Genomic DNA, 17455 nt, shown 5'->3' on the forward strand with positions numbered 1-17455 from the left:
CAGCTCAGGTTCAGATGAAAACAAGCTTAGGTCGAAAGTGCAAGGGTGGTGACGAGTGATACCAATTATGGTGTCGCGCAATACCACAGTGCAGAGAGCAATCGTCGCGATCAGAGACACATGAGTCCACCAAATAGGACAGAGAATCATCTAGGTTAGCACTGTCAGATCACTTAGAAAGAAGTTAGCAGTAACAAGACAACCCATAAAAGCATAAATCCAACAAAGTATCACAACAAGTGTAGCTGACACAACAGACTCAAACAAACGAAAAGAAAAGAGAAGAGAAAAACAGAACCAGAATGACGGAGGAACTAGTCCTCATCACTAGTAGCAGTGTCATCACCAGAGGGTTTTGGTGAGGGTGGGTATGGCGAAAGTGTCGAGTGCGGCGAGGAGGAAGGGAGAAAGGGTGTGAGGATTTTTTAAATAAAAGTGGGAAAAAGGGAACTTACTTGTTTGTGAGTGGCGAGCGACACCAAGGGTGGTGACGCGCGACACTTGCAAAGTGTGTGTGGTATGTCCTCGTGTCCGATCCGCTCCCGACTCCACTCCGGTTAAGCTAGGTCCTAATTTTTTTTTTTTTTTTTCACAGAGTCAAGTGACAGGTGACACCGAGAGTGCTGTCGCTCGACACCAGCCCTGCTTCACCTAAGACACGAAAGAAAAACGAAAATCAACTGAAATAAAAGACTTATTTACAGACTCACCGGTGGATTGCCTTCCATCAAGCGCTTGTTTAAAGTCATTAGCTTGACTTGATGGTGATTCAGGCAGGAGGTGCACCATCCAGAGGAACGATATGTCCATCCGGAATCTCAGCTTTGGCCCAGTAATGTTTCACCCTTTGTCCATTGACTGTGAACTCTCTGCTACCATCTGGTGTGAGGAGGACGATGGCACCATAGGGGCGAACCTCTTTGACTATGAAAGGACCTGACCATCGAGAACGAAGTTTACCAGGAAACAATTGCAATCGAGAGTTATACAGAAGTACCTGATCATTCGGTTCGAATGGCCTGGAGAGGATTTTTGAATCGTGATACGCCTTGGTCCTCTCTTTGTACAACTTCGAATTCTCATAGGCATGGTGTCTGATTTCGTCCAACTCATTCAGCTGTACCAGTCTCTTTTCTGCAGCAGACTTGATGTCGAAATTCATCAGCTTTATCGCCCATGCTGCTTTGTGTTCGATCTCCACTGGAAGGTGACAGGGCTTTCCATAGAGCAGGTGGAAAGGTGTGGTGCCTAGAGGTGTTTTGAACGCTGTCCTGTACGTCCAGAGTGCATTGTCCAACTTTGCAGCCCAATCCTTTCGAGTTTTACCCACTGTCTTCTCCATGATCTCCTTAATCTGACGATTCGAGACTTCGACCTGTCCACTCGTCTGAGGGTGATAAGGAGTTGCAACTCGATGATGAACTCCATGTTTCCTGAGGAGTTTCTCGAAAATCTTGTTAATGAAGTGAGAACCACCATCACTTATAACAATTCGAGGCACTCCAAATCGAGGAAAGATGATGGTCTTGAACATCTTAAGAACCACTGAAGAGTCGTTGGTGGGACTGGCAATGGCTTCGACCCACTTTGAAACATAATCAACAGCAACCAGGATGTACTTGTTCCCATAAGAAGAGGGAAAAGGACCCATGAAATCGATGCCCCAGCAATCGAATACCTCAACCTCAAGGATGAAATTATGTGGCATCTCATGTCTTTTGCTGATCTTTCCTCTCCTCTGACAAGCATCGCACTGCGAGATGAAAGCATGTGCGTCGCGAAACATGGTAGGCCACCAAAAGCCTGCTTGAAAAACCTTAGACACTGTTTTGAATGTCGCAAAGTGTCCAGCATATTCGGATCCATGACAATGAAACAGCACCTCTGGAACTTCTGACTCTGCAATGCATCTTCTGTAAATCCCATCAGAACAGTGCTTGTAAAGATATGGCTCATCCCAGTGGTATCTTCGCAGCTCTCTCAGGAACTTCTTCTTTGCATAGCCCTTAAAGTTCTCAGGCTCAGCCTCTGCAGCGAGATAATTGGCAATATCAGCATACCAAAGACGTTGAGAGGTCTCTGTGTTCGGCTGAGCAAGGTGACGCGCGACACTAGTGGTGGTGTCGCTCGACACTAACGTTTCTCCAATTCAAAAAACCTGCAATTCTTCATTAAACCTGCTCTTGAAATCGGTTTCCACATAGTATACATTCTCCTCTGGCAGGAAATCGTCTATGGGTACGTCGTCTTCAACCCTGATGCATGAGAGATGATCTGCAACACCATTCTCGACACCCTTCTTGTCCTTGACCTCAATATCGAACTCTTGAAGGAGTAACACCCATCGCAGTAATCTCGGCTTTGCATCCTTTTTCTGCATCAAGTATTTGAGTGCAGAATGATCTGTGTGCACAATCACCTTCGATCCCACAAGGTATGGTCGAAATTTCTCAAAAGCAAAGACCACAGCCAACAGTTCCTTCTCAGTGGTAGCATAATTCCTTTGAGCATCATCCAGAGTTCGACTGGCATAGTAGACTGCATGAAGCTTTTTGTCCTTCTTCTGTCCCAGAACAGCACCAACAGCAAAATCACTAGCATCACACATCACCTCAAAAGGCAAATTCCAGTTAGGAGGTTGCACGATAGGGGCGCTTATCAGAGCATGTTTGATCTGTTTGAACGCAGCAAGACACTCATCTGTAAACTCAAACTTAGCATCCTTGCATAGCAGAGCAGTAAGAGGACGTGCAATCTTGCTGAAGTCTTTGATGAAGCGACGATAGAACCCTGCATGACCCAGAAAGCTTCTAACCGATTTTGCAGAATCAGGTGGTGGCAAGCTCGTCATGACGTCAATCTTCGCACGATCCACTTCGATACCAGCTGCAGAAACTTTGTGCCCAAGAACAATCCTATCTCTGACCATAAAATGACACTTTTCCCAGTTAAGGACCAAGTACTTCTCTTCACAGCGAGCCAGGACTTTGCAGAGATTATCCAGACAGTCCTTAAAAGATGATCCGTAAACTGAGAAATCATCCATAAAGACCTCCATGAAATCCTCAATAATGTCAGTGAAGATGGACATCATACATCTCTGAAATGTCGCAGGAGCATTACAAAGTCCAAAGGGCATCCTACGATATGCGAAAGTGCCGTATGGACATGTAAAGGTGGTCTTCTCCTGATCATATGGGTGGATAGGGATCTGGAAAAATCCTGAGTACCCATCGAGGAAGCAGTAGTAGGGATGGCAAGCAAGTCTCTCCAGCATCTGATCAATAAAGGGCAATGGGAAGTGATCTTTCTAAAGGGCATCATGCGATATGCGAAAGTGCCGTATGGACATGTAAAGGTGGTCTTCTCCTGATCATCTGGGTGGATAGGGATCTGGAAAAATCCTGAGTACCCATCGAGGAAGCAGTAGTAGGGATGGCTTGCAAGTCTCTCCAGCATTTGATCAATAAAGGGCAATGGGAAGTGATCTTTCCTGGTCGCTGCATTCAGCTTCCTGTAATCGATGCATATCCTGTGTCCAGTCACTGTGCGAGTCGGAATCAGCTCATCCTTGTCATTCTTCACAACTGTAACCCCTCCTTTCTTAGGAACCACGTGCACAGGACTGACCCAAGCACTATCTGAAATTGGATAGATGATTCCAGCTTCCAGCAGTTTCATGATCTCCTTTTTGACGACGTCTTTCAGGTTAGGGTTTAACTGCGCTGGTGTTCAATCGATGACTTCGACTCATCCTCCAGGTGAATTCGATGCATGCACAAGTCTGGTGAGACACCTGAAATATCATCAAGAGAATAGCCAAAAGCTTTGCGATGCTTGCGCAGCTTGCTCAGTAGTAAGGTAACCTCAGCATTGTTCAAGGAAGAGTTGATAATGACTGGATAAGTAGAATTAGAGCCTAGGAATGCGTACCTTAGTCCTGCAGGGAGTTTTTTGAACTCTATCTTGGGCGCTTTCTCCCCACTCCAGTCGGATAGCTGCTTCACCTTCGCAGGAGACTCAAGCTGTTCAATCTGCGATGCTAGTTGCATCACATGCTCGCTGGAGTCCAACATCTTCGAGTAAGATGCTGAAATTTCGTCCAAGTGTTCAGCTTCAGATGCAGACGTGGTCAAAGCTCTATCCAGTGGGTCTGTAGGCAGCATCTCATGGAAAATCTCCTCAGCAAACTCTGTGAGAGTGTCGACATAGAAGGTCTGACCATCGATGGTGGACTTCTTCATAAGCTTGTCCATGTCAAAGTTCATCACCAGATCTCCAACATTCAGAGCGATCCTGCCTTTCCTGACTCAATAATAGCGCTTGCTGTAGCTAGAAAAGGTCTCCCAAGGATAAGAGGATCTTTAGGCTCCTCACCATACTCCAGAACCACAAAATCAGTTGGTATCATGCAGTCTCCAACCTTGATTGGAACATCTTCTAGCACCCCTTCAGGTATCCTTGTCAAACGATCAGCTAGGATGAGAGATATCCTTGTCGGCTTGAAGTCAGTCATACCGAGATTGACAGCTACTGAATAAGGCATGAGGTTAACACTTGAACCCAGATCACACATCGATCTCTTGAATCTCTCTGTGAAGATAGAGAAATCCAAGACAAAGCTTTCTGGATCAGACAGCTTCTCCGGAATTCGGTTCTGAATCACTGCACTGACTTGCTCAGAAATCATCATCACTACTTGTTCATGGCTGAGATTATTAGTCACCATTCGCTTCACATAACGCCTGATAACAGGAGTGAATTTCACAGCATCAACCAAGGGAATCTCAATCACAAGCTTTTCCATCAGGGCTTTGCATCGTGCATCATCAAGCTCTTGCTTGGACTTCCTAGGGCTCCTTGGGTAAGGAACTTTAGGTTTGTAAGCCTTCTCCTCTGCAAATTTCGGATTCGGAGCATCAACAGCTTCGCTCTGCAATTGGTGACGCGCGACACTAGTGGTGGTGTCGCTCGACACCGGCTCTGCAATCTCAGGAACTTCTTCAGGGTTTTCCAAATCCACGACTTCAAGTGCAGGAGGCGTCTTTTTGGGCTCTGAACTCAGATTTTTACCACTCCTCAACGTGATAGCACTGCAGTGATGCCTTGGATTGGTGTCAGTCTTCCCAGGAAGAAAACCTTCTTGCCTTTTAACAGAACCTGCAGTTTGAGCAACCTGGGTATCGAGCTGCTTGACATGAGTGTTCAGAGCTTCGATTTTTCCATTCAGATCAAGGTAGAGAGCATCCATCTTCCCATTAAAGTCCACGATGAGCTTCTGCTGACCTTCCAGAATTTGTTCCAGCATAGACTTCATCTCATTGTCAGGATTTTGAGGTTGAGATGAAGGAGTGCTGTAATTTCTGGAGAAACTGTTGTTGGAAAAGGGCTGAGGCTTAGGCGTGTAACCAGATAAGTTCTGATTACTGAGGCTTAGGCGTGTAACAAGAGAAGTTTTGATTACTGTTGAAGGTACTCCTCTGATTTTTTCCATTGTAATTCCCACTGTAGCTTCTGTTACCTTGCTGATTACCAAACCTCTGACCCTGAAATCCTGATTCACTGACAAAGTTGACATCCTCCACCTCAGCTTCATCCTCAGGTTCGAAACTCTCCACCTCCTGTGAGAATCTGACAGACTTCTTACCCACTAAAAGGCTGTGCACAGAGTCAAGTTTACCTTTCACCTCAGCGATCTGCGATCTATCCATGTTTCCAGCTTGCTTCTTTCGCTCAAGAGCTGCATTCTTGGTGCTATTGCTGGATGCCAAATTTTCGATGAGCTCAACAGCTTCTTCTGGGTATCTGGTGTTGAAGTTTCCATTGCTTGCTGCATCAAGTGCCATCTGATACCTCCAATCAATACCTCTGAAGAAGATACCTAACAGCTGCACATCGCTGAAGCCATGATGGAGGCAGTCTCGCTGGTACGATTTGAATCGCACCCAAGAAGCTTTGAACGCTTTAGTTGGTTCCTGAGAGAAAGTCGAAATCTTCGTTCTCAACTCCTCAGACCTAGCATCATCGAAGAAGTTGTGCAGGAAAGCATTCCTGGTCTCTTCCCAAGTAGTGAGTGATCCTGGCTTCAACTGCTTCAACCAGTTAGCTGCTTCTCCAGCAAGAGAGTAAGGAAACAACTTGCAGAGGAGGAAATCATTGGACACTCCATTGTATTTGATGCTGGTGACCAAGTCCTCAAACCTTTTGATATGATCCATAGGGTGCTCATGAGAGTGGCCATGGAAAGGATGCTGACCCACAAGAGTGTAGTACTCAGGCTTCAGCTCAAAATCGTTTCTTTGAAACGCAGGGGCGCGAATCGCAGAACGATTTGCATAGAACTGCTCAGGCCTGTTGTAATCTCCAAGTATTCGTCCATGACCAGCTGCAAGTGCAGGTTCCCTCACATTCCGATCCTCTGGAGCGTTTCTCTGATGTGGAACGATCACAGCATTACCACGCGGTGCAGGTGGTGGATTCTGGTCAACAACATCCACTGGTAAAGATGCTGGTGGAATGATGTTGCCATCTCCATCAAGCCTTTGGCCTCTCGCATTGCATACATGACCCTCTTGGTCTCTCCAGATTCCATCATCATCACGAACAAGTCCATTGGCGTTTTCCATCATTGTCGGATCCTTTGCTTTCCTATTCGTTCGCTCTAACTCAGCTAGCTCCTCGTTGCTCAAATTCACTAGCGGGATGTCCTTGTTGCTTCTGGTTCCACGAGTATGCATAAACCTGAAACACCAAAAACAAAGAGAGAAAACGAAATAAGTTAACTAGGTTATAAAAAGAAAGGTGTCGCGCTCGACACTAGGTCGAAAAACTTAGTCGAAACTCAAAAACTAGGTTTAATGGCGAAATCAAGTCCCCGGTAACGGCGCCAAAACTTGATCTGCTCAAACTTTAATCGCTAAGCTACTCTGCAAGAGCACAGATGTGCAGTTGTAGTATCTAGGGGTCGAACCACAGAGACTAGAGATCACTCAATAAACCTTGTGTAGATGGAGTTACGCTAAGCCGAAGTATGCGAAACAAATAGCAATGCGACAGAAGTAAATTAAACAGCAAAACAGCAGTAAAAACGGTTGTAAGTTCGATTGGATAAAGACTAGGTCTAGGGCGTTTTCAGGAGATCAATGAATGCAGATAGACTTAACTAATCAGGGTTCAGGTTTAAGCACAGTTCTTGAACTCGAAACACAGAATTATAATTAACCAGCTTCCGTTGTGAGAATTATCTAAGTTAAAATCCTAGAATCCCAAATTCCTTTGCAAATCCTACAGATTTAAACCAGCCTTAATGCACAAGTTCGATATGTTCACAAAGTATCTAAACCAAATTTCTTTGCGAATAGTTACTTTGCTCAACCTAGGTTCTTTCCAGTTATTCAATTACACTTCCGTGTCAATTAAGCAACCAAAGATCTAAGTTCTAGGAGATCAGTCTAGAATTAGCTTTAAGAACAACCTAAGGTGAAGAACAAATAGATATGAACCCTAACTAGCAAGTTAATCAAACATTCAAAGAAAACCCTAATTAAACCCTAAACCTAACAGGTGATCTACTCAGACATGATTATTGAAACAACAAACATGATGAATAGAAAGCAATACGAAATAAATAAAGGGGTTCGAAATCTTCTCTCTAAACGAACAGAGTTCAGACTTGTCTTCCCAAGCTCAGAAAATCGCAAAAACCGAAAACTCAGAGTATCTCTTTCTCAAAAATCTAAGGTTATCGTAAAAAGGGAATAAAAATCATATATATATATCTAAGACACGTCTTGGGCTTCCTTGAAAACGTTTGGGCCCAACTCCTTCTTCAAATAGGAAACAAAAATCGCATTTTCCTTATTTCCCTGACAAGTGTCGAGCGTCACTCTCCATGGTGTCGAGAGACACTAAGGCACAAAATCCATACTTGACGAATTTGATCCTGATTAAGCTCCAAAGTGCTCCAAAGTCTCCAGTTAAGCTTCAAACGTACCTATGACCTGAAAAGACTCCAAAAGACTTGAAAGACACTAAAAAGACTCTATAAATAAGACTTATACCATGGTTAAAAACCATAAAAACCATGATCTATCAGTTGAATGAATGGAAGACATCCACCAATAATCCGTTTACGGGTACGTTCTTGTTTGAATCTTGGATAATTGATACAGGCGCATCAAATCAGATGACGGGAAGCATTAATTATCTTTCCGATATACGTTAAATCGCACTGATTATGATCAAACTTCCGGATGGAAGATTTACTACTCCAAATAAACAAGGGAATGTTTATATGGGATCAAATCTGAAACTTCATAACGTTTTCTTCGTTGATGGGCTGCATTGTCATCTGATTTCTGTATCTCAACTGACTAGAGATAGGGGCTGCATATTTCAGATTTCTGATTGCCACACTCGGACACTGATTGGAGCAAGTGAGCAGCGTTTGGACTCATCATCGTTGGAGTTGTGGCATAGTCGCTTAGGACATCCTTCTTCCAAAACTTTAGAGATGTTGCATTTATCTGATTTAAGTAGTGGTGTTTTTGATTTCAAGGCATGTGAAGTATGTCTCCGTGCCAAACAAACTAGAGGTTTATTTCCTTTGAGTAATAAGAAAACGAATATGAGTTTTGAGTTGATTCATTGTGATTTATGGGGTCCATATCGGACAACTTCGATTTGTGGGTCTAAGTACTTTCTTACGATCCTTGATGACTATACTCGAGCTGTTTGGATTTACCAATTGCCATCTAAACAAGCTGCACCACAACACTTAAAGAATGTCATCACTCTTGTTGAACGCCAATTCAATAGCCAAGTCAAAACACTTTGCAGTGACAATGGCTCAGAGTTCATTTGTTTGAGTGATTATTTTGCTGAGAAAGGGATTATACACGAGACTTCCTGTGTGGGAACTTTACAGCAAAACAGCAGAGTGAAACGAAAACACATGCATTTGTAAAACGTTGCTCGTGCTTTTCGATATCAAGCACATCTTCCTGTCTTATTTTGGAGTTATTGTGCTCTAGCGGCTGGTTACTTGATAAATCGTACGCCATCACTCCTCAATGGAAAGACGCCATTTGAACTGTTATATAATAAACCAACACCCATGAAACACATCAAAGTATTCTGGTGTTTATGTTATGTACACATCCAAAAGCATGGCGGCGATTAATTTGTGAGTCGGAAAAATAAATCTGTGTTTCTTGGATATCCTTTCAGAAAGAAGGGTTGGCGAGTTTACAATTTTGAGACTTGAGTCGTTGTCGTTTCTAGGGATGTAATCTTTTGTGAAACAGAGTTTCCATTCTTTGTTTCTCCATCATCCACTCCTACACCACCAATTGACATTACAGATCCACACACTGCAATGTTTGATGATGATGGTGAGATATATGTTTCTTCTGATCGAATCACTGAAATCACATCACATCTGGAGAAATCCCTTCTTGATGCATCTTCTCCATGTGACAGTTCGACTGCTACTGTACTCCCAGAAATCCCTACTCAGCCGACTCCTGATACTTCAGAAGCTCAGTTGGTTAGTGATGATAGTGATTTCAGCTCTGATGTTGCGATTACTCCAGAGATTGAAAGTTTTCCAGTTGCAAATGCTCCTGCAATGGAAGTTACAGATATTCCAATTGAGTCACTTAGTACATCTGAACCCATACTTCTTGGTAGAGGTCATCGACGGAAAACCAGACCAACGAAGCTCGCAGATTTTGTCAGCATACTTTTGCATGAGCCATATCCGTATGCTACTCCATACCCGATTGACAATTACTTGTTGAGTGCTAAGTTTTTGGCAGGTTATCAGGCATCTATCTTCGCTATTACCTCTGCTGTGGAACCCAAAAGCTACAAAGAGGCAATCGAAGACAAACGCTAGCGATTTGTTGTCGAAAATATATAAAATGGTTTCTCTCGAAGATCTTGGTACATAGACCATTGAAGATTTACCACCAGGGAAAAAAGCTCTTGGTTGCAAGTGAGTTTTTAAGCTGAAATTCAACTCTGATGGAACACTTGAGCGTCACAAAGTTTGTTTAGTTGTTCTCGGAAATAATCAAACTGAAGGTGTTGATTATAACAAAACTTTTGCACCTGTTGCTAAAATAGTTACTATTCGGACATTTCTACAATAAGCTGCATCTAATGATTGAGAAGTTCATCAAATGGATGTTCATAAAACGTTTTTGCATAGAGATCTAGATGAGGAAGTCTACATGCAGTTTCCTCCGGGTTTCTGCACAACAGAGAAGAACAAAGTTTGTCGTCTTCACAAAGCTTTGTATGGTTTGAAACAGGCTCCTAGGTGTTGGAATGCCAAACTTGCCACTGCTTTGAAGGACTATGGGTTCGAACAAAATGGATCTGATCATTCTTTGTTCATATTGGCGAATGGGAATCCCCAGCTTCATATCTTTATTTATGTTGATGGCCTGATTATTACGGGTAACACATTTGCTATAATCATGGTATTTAAGGAGTATTTGAGCGACTGTTTTCATATGAAAGATTTGGGTTTGCTTCGTTATTTCCTTGGTATCGAAGTTGTGCGTAGTCCGAGTGGTATCTACTTGTGTCAGCGAAAATATGTCCTTGATACCATTGCAGAAACGGGCTTACTAGGTGCTAAACCAGTTTCATTTCCGTTGGAACAGAATCACAGGCTTGCGTTGGTTGAGAAAGAGTCTATATCTGAGCCGTTTCGATATCGTCGTCTAGTTGGAAAGTTGATTTATCTTGGTGTCACACGACCTGAGATTTCCTATTCTATACACATTCTCTCCCAATTCATGCATGATCCAAAACCGTCGCACTGGAAGGCAGCTCTACTAGTAGTTTTCTATTTGAAAAGTAGTCCGGGTCAGGGAATACTTCTTCGCGCATATGCAGAATTGACGCTCACTGTTTGGTGTGATTCAAACTAGGGCGCGTGTCCAATTACGCGACGATCTTTAACAGGTTGGTTCATTCAACTTGGTGGTTCTCCTTTGTTGTGGAAAATACATAAACACGATGTGGTCTCTCGTTCTTCGACAGAAGCAGAGTATCGCGCCATGGCTGATACTGTTTGCGAGGTTCTTTGACTTCGGGAGTTGCTGCCAGCGTTGGATATTACCTGTTCCGAACCGACTGTCATCCATTCTGATAGTTTGTTTACCATTAATCTAACAAAGAATCCTGTTTATCATGCACGAACTAAGCATGTTGAACTGGACAGTCATTTCATCCATGACGAGATTCTTCGAGGTACGATATCCATGAAATATGTCTTCACTACTTCTCAGCTTGCCGATATCATGACTAAAGCTTTGGGACGTAAGGAGTTTGAGGAGTTTTTTGACAAGTTGGGTGTTCGTAACCTTCACATGCCACCTTGAAGGAGGAAGAGGAGGTATTGGGCCTACATAAGCCTGCTTTCACAAAGTTATTGTGGATATATCCCATATTGATGGATGTGTATGTTAGTCTTATGTAACTTGTATATAAAACACTGCTTTCATAACTTAAAAAATAAAAAAAAACTATTTATAACATTTAAGATTTTTTGACACAGGCTTAGAACCTCTTAATCATAAATAAATTACAAAAAAAAAAGAAACTTGTTCAACTTTATTCTTCTCCATCTATTCCTTCTTCAAACTGGTTCGAGTTGCACTTTTAAATTGGATCACAAGAACAATCTAACAAAGCCCACAGTAAGATAATGAGTTATTACTAATGGGCTTCCGTTAGCTGATGAAGAGAGGTTTTTTGTTTCAATATATGAGATGTTAGAAATGATGGATTTAATTACTTAAAATTATTTTGGAAGACTTGAATTTGATAATCATTTTTTCAACAACCTAAAATTTGAGGTCGTTTTCTTTGATGGAATAAAGAAAAATGAGAATGAATTGTGATTTAGATTTATGAATCATGTAATTTTTAATTATTTTTAATTGAGTTGTTTCAGTTTGATGTATTGAATTTGTGTTATGTATGAACAATTTTTTCAATATGGTGTGATATTTTATATATATATTTTTGAAATGTATATATGTATATACGTTTCCAAAAGTTACCCGCTTTCTTCTAAAACCAAAAATTATTATACACTTTCATTTTTCAAACTTTTCATTTCTACATATCCTGTTATACTCCATACAAGATACAACCTAGCTAGATTCTAAAATAATGAAACCAAATGATTAATAAATAAATTTTGGTTTGGATTCGATGTAACTTTTTCGGTTTGATTCGTTTCTATGTTTTGGGTCGCGGTTTAAGTGCCCACCTATCAAATATCCATCTTCCCTGAAATTTATTTTTACTGAAAGCATAGATCTAAAGTGATTTTAAAGAATTATTTTAATTTATGAACAATGATATTACAAAATGATAGTACAACATAATATCGTCTCTATGTTCATCCTCATCACAACAAGAATTATACAAAAATAACAAATATGAATTTAAAGAAGTAATTAATAAAAAAGTAATCGAAAGCAGAGGATCAAAGCATCGATCCACACCGTACTCAAAAGCTCTCTAAGCCAAAACGACAGCGTATAATGCTCCGGCAAAAGCTGTTCCCACAAGGAAAGCTTTGTTAGCCCACGCGGCGCTTCCCGGCGCATCAGCGGCGGTATCTGGTCCCGGAGCCGGAGCCGAAGTTGGGGTTAATCCTGTTGAGGGACCAGGAGCCGGAGCATCGGTTTGAGGAGGAGAAGCAACCGGAGATGTTGTTGGAGAAGTTGTTGGAGCGGTGGTTGGAGCCGGAGTTGGCTCGTTAACTGGAGCCGGTGGTGAAGCAACCGGAGAAGGTGATTCAGCTTTCACCGGAGGAAGCACCGTAGGTGGAGAAACGGTGGTTGGTGCCGGCGCCGGAGCTTGAGAGAGACATGAAGTGGCCAAGAAACCAAGAAAGATCACAACTTGTAATGTCTTAGGACTCATCTTTAGATTGATTCTCTGTTTTTTTGTTTCTTTTCTTTCTGAAACTTGAAACTCTGTTTTGATTTTTAAGCTCTTGTTCTTTGTTTGATGGTGTTGAATAATGAGAGAAGAGGGGTTCTATATATACCCGATGGTTGGGATTAATTAATAATAAATTTAATTATTATTGTTGTGACTTGTTGTGACACTAATCATGCAAAGCTACATACATTAATACAGCATGGCTTAGCTTGACAATGGCGGTTTGAAATTAATTTATTTATGTTTTTTTTTCTTGACTTGCCGTGTTTGGGATTTTGAAGTTTCCTTGAAGAATCGTCTACATGGAGGAGCACCAAACGGATGCACAGTGCTCTGCCACGTGTATATATCTTAGTTGAGATTAGGCAGAGATCAGTTAATATTACACTTGTTATGTTTAGATTGGTTGTTAGTGTTTCGTTGACTGTGTAAACTTTGCTTTTTTTTTTGCTTACCGCGTTATAATGCCAGCTTAAAAGTATAACGATTTTTACTTATGTTTCATGAACATGACGCGTGACGAGTATAATAATCAAACTCTATGTCATCTGTAAAAAAAGGGTACTTTGCTTTCATTCAGATTCATAGTATGCGTTGTCTCGTTGATTTAAAATCTTAAATCTATAATTTTTCAACCCTTAACTAATTTTTAATGTTAACTATTCATAGTCGTTTATGTTGGAAAATGCTTTTATAGTATGTTATCTGGATTCTGGACTGTATATACGAGCAGGGCCTGGCAGAAGCTGTCATGTAATAATGTTAACTTAACTAATACATTACAAAAATAATATTTAAGTTTTTTTACTAGATTTAATCATTTATCTTATAGAGTTTTAATTATTTTCTTCTCAATATTCTAGTGACAGAAATTGGTTTACATTACTGTTACAAACTTACAACTAAACGGTCAACTAACGCGCATTCTCAAATTCTTCTAATGCTAATAGTATTACGGTGTGAAATCCTTAATTACATTTTTTTTAGAATCTACCTAACAATTATTTCACTTGGATTACAAAATTGTTGCTTTGACCTTATTATATGCATTGTATCTTCATAAGAAATTTATCTTTATAATTAGAAATTCTTTTTCCTGACAACCTTGACCTTATCATACTTTTTAAATTGACCAAAACATTATTGTGATTAATTTTAATTGAACTAGTTTAGACAAGGCCTTGATAGGCCTTTCTTTCCAACTTTCGGTGGATGTGGTCTAAGATCACAACTTTTCTTATTTTGTTTAAGCCCAAAAATAACTTTGGTTTTTTTTTTTTTTAACGTCTATATATTAAGATGAGCAAACATGGTCATAATGTAATACACTTGATATGATGTAGGAACTAGAGCATAAAAATGAAGAGATGTTGATGTTAAAAGCTTGTTGCTTTGAGAGAAGATCAGCTGGTTGGTTTGCAGATCGTGGTACCCATTGAAACTTGACTTCTTCAAATTTCTTGCACCATTCCTTTATTTCCCATAACCAATTATAGGCTCCAAAGTTGATCGTTTTCCCCGTAAGAAGATTTACCAGTGATTGTGAATCACCTTAAAAAATTACTCGTCGATAACCTTTACACCAACTGTTTTGTAGAGCAATAGTAAAGCTTGAAATTCACTTTCAAGAGCATTTTTTGCAGCCCAGTGCTTTGCGTGACCTGCACCTAGAAAAATGCCTTGTTCATCTCTGAATAACCAACCTGCATTATTTGTTCTTCTGCTTGAGACATAGGATCAATCATAGTTGCATTTAATCCATCCTTGTGGGGGACGTTTCCATATCGGTTGTTGAATCAATGGCGCCATATTTATTTGTTGCAGTTGATTTTGTTTTTTTGAGACTGAATCAAAAGTATCCTGCCATTCCTTTGCATCATCTTTTGCCCCTTGTATTAGTTGCTTCCATGGAATTGTTTTCCTCTGGTAGGTGAGTACATTACGGCTCTTCCATAATCTCCAACGAATCCAAAAGCCGAATTGGTGGATGTGTAGAGGCATTGAACTTGGCCTCGTTAGTAATATCTCCATTCTGTCTTCAAGAGATAATGCCGGATTTAGTATGGACAGAGTTTGGTATCCTGATGCTCTCCACGTCATTTGAGCATATTGGCATTCAAACAACATATGTTCTATGGTTTCTTCTCCATTTTGGCATCTCAGACATTGAGAATTTCTTGTGATGTGTCTCTTTAGAAGACATTCTCCAATGGCCACAACTTTTGAGAGGATTTTCCAAAGGAAATGTTTCAGTTTAGGAGCTGTCTGAAGTTTCCATATTTTGGCCTTAAGTGTGATGTCACCAGGAGGAGCGAGTGGTCTTGTAGTAGTTGATGAATGTGTTGCAACCCAATAAGCCGATTTCACTGTGTATAGACCAGATTTGTTGTAATGCCATCCCAAAAAAATTTTTGTATTACGAGAATTTACTCTCATGGAAAGGATGATGTTTGCATCTTCTTCAACAACCAGGCTTCGAATTCTTTCTTCATCCCACAGGTAATTATTAGTGATCTATTCATTGACAAAACAATGTTCTGGAAATTGCTGCAGAGATCTTGGAGGTCTGGGTGGAGTAGTAGGGAGCCAAGGGTCAATCCAGGCGCTTACTGTTTTCCCATTTCCGATGTTGAATCTTAACCCCTTCAATAATAGGTCACGACCTTGTAGAAGAGATTTCCATATATAAGAGTTCTTCCGCCCTTTCTTCGCAGTTAAGACATTACTATCAGCAAAGTATCTTCCCTTGATGATTCTTGCCATTAAACAATGAGGATTTTGAAGAATTCTCCAAACTTGCTTTCCAAGTAAAGCTAGATTGAAATTTTCAAAATCCCTGAAGCCTAATCCTCCCTCTTTTTTTTGGAGTACATAGTCGGTTCCCAGAAAACCAATGCATTCCTTTTGTCTCGCCTCCTTTACCCCACCAAAATCTGGCTAAGATACCATTTATTTCCTCACAAATTCCTTTGGGAAGTTTGAACACATTCATCGAGAAAACTGGCATTGAGATAGCTACTGATTTTAGTAATATCTCCTTACCTCCATGTGATAGAAATTTTTTATCCCAACCTTGTGTTTTAGCTTGAACCTTTTCCAAAATGTATTGAAAGAGATCTGCCTTTTTTCTCCCTACTATCTCTGGAATTCCAAGGTACTTGCCTCCTCCACCATCATTGTTGATACCCAATAGACTACGCATTTGTGTCTTCACATTATGATGAACTCGAGATCCAAATGTGATTGCAGATTTATTGGTATTTATTGCTTGACCTGAGGTTGCTTCATACAACGAGAGGACTCTTTTAATAGCTCTGCCTGATTTTGGATTAGCCAATGTAAAGAACAGAGAATCATCTGCAAATAGTAAATGATTCACTGCAGGGCTATGGTTACTGATTTTTAGCCCCGGGATCTTCCTGTTCTCCATTGCTTTCGACATCTGATGAGAAAGAACTTCTGCACATAGTATAAAGAGGTATGGACTTAATGGATCTCCTTGCCTTATACCTCGTTTTGGTTGAATGAAGCCCATAGGAGTACCGTTTATTTGCACTGAATAAGTGACAGATGACACACATGTCATGATCCACTGAATCCACTTCCGATCAAACCCCATTCTTTTCATTGTTTCCTCCAGGAATCTCCATTCTAATCTGTCATATGCCTTAGTAATGTCTGTCTTCAAGGCCATATACGATTTAGATTGCCGCTTTCTTGCCTTGAGAGAATGATATAACTCATGTGCGACAATAATATTGTCTGATATCATTCGACCCGGTACAAATGCTGCTTGATTCTCTGCAACTCTACCATTGAGGTGCGGCTTCAGTCTATTCACCAGGATTTTTGAGATGATTTTATAGCTTACATTACATAAAGCTATTGGTCGAAAGTCTTTCATCTCTAAAGGTGGTGATACTTTTGGAATAAGACACAGATTAGTGTGATTGTGTTGGTGATCCAAAACTCCATGATCAAAAAACTGAGTGACTTCTTTGAGGAGATCCGGGTGTATATACTCCCAATACTTTTGGTAAAAAGCCGCAGAGAAACCATCTGGTCCAGGGGTTTTGTGGGCACCTATAGACAAGACTGCTTCCTTTATTTCCGACAGTGATACTGCTTTTGTGAGTTCAGTGTTGGTCACCTCTGATACACGTTGTGGAAAGTTCAAGAAGATTTCTTGAATATTGGATTCAGAAGTACCTTGAGAAGCAAATAGACCTTTGAAATAATTTTCTGCAATCCTGCCAATAGCTGAATCTCCTCGACTAAGGAGACCGTTTTTGTAACACCCCGACCCGCCGGGTCGGTTGTTACTAAAAATCAATTCCCGGTTTATTTAAATTAAACTATTATTTCTAATTAAACTCAATTCTAATCTTTTTAATCTCTTTTTAATCTCCTGCGAGCCCATTAATCCAACCCATTAAGTCAGCCCATCTGCTAATTATAAATAGTTCTCTAATCTCTCATT

At 40.8% G+C, this 17455-nt stretch overlaps 2 protein-coding genes across 2 annotated transcripts; both read right to left on the reverse strand.

Moving 5' to 3' along the window:
- Window positions 1-4285: 4285 nt before the first annotated feature.
- On the reverse strand, window positions 4286-6626 carry LOC112088189. The gene is made up of 6 exons (XM_024158475.1): window positions 6606-6626; window positions 6329-6479; window positions 5854-6106; window positions 5539-5760; window positions 5074-5432; window positions 4286-4896 (listed from the first exon to the last, which is right to left on the reverse strand). The coding sequence occupies exons 1-6, from the start codon at window positions 6624-6626 to the stop codon at window positions 4286-4288; spliced, it is 1617 nt and encodes a 538-aa protein (XP_024014243.1).
- Window positions 6627-12321: 5695 nt separating this feature from the next.
- LOC18021717 (classical arabinogalactan protein 2) lies at window positions 12322-13043 on the reverse strand. The gene has a single exon (XM_024158431.1). It carries the CDS (start codon window positions 12952-12954, stop codon window positions 12547-12549), a length of 408 nt encoding a protein of 135 aa, XP_024014199.1. The 5' UTR covers window positions 12955-13043; the 3' UTR covers window positions 12322-12546.
- Between the last annotated feature and the right edge of the window lie 4412 nt (window positions 13044-17455).

The sequence above is a fragment of the Eutrema salsugineum genome, unplaced genomic scaffold, assembly GCF_000478725.1.
Source record: "Eutrema salsugineum unplaced genomic scaffold, Eutsalg1_0 scaffold_15, whole genome shotgun sequence".
Classification (NCBI taxonomy): Eukaryota; Viridiplantae; Streptophyta; class Magnoliopsida; order Brassicales; family Brassicaceae; genus Eutrema; species Eutrema salsugineum.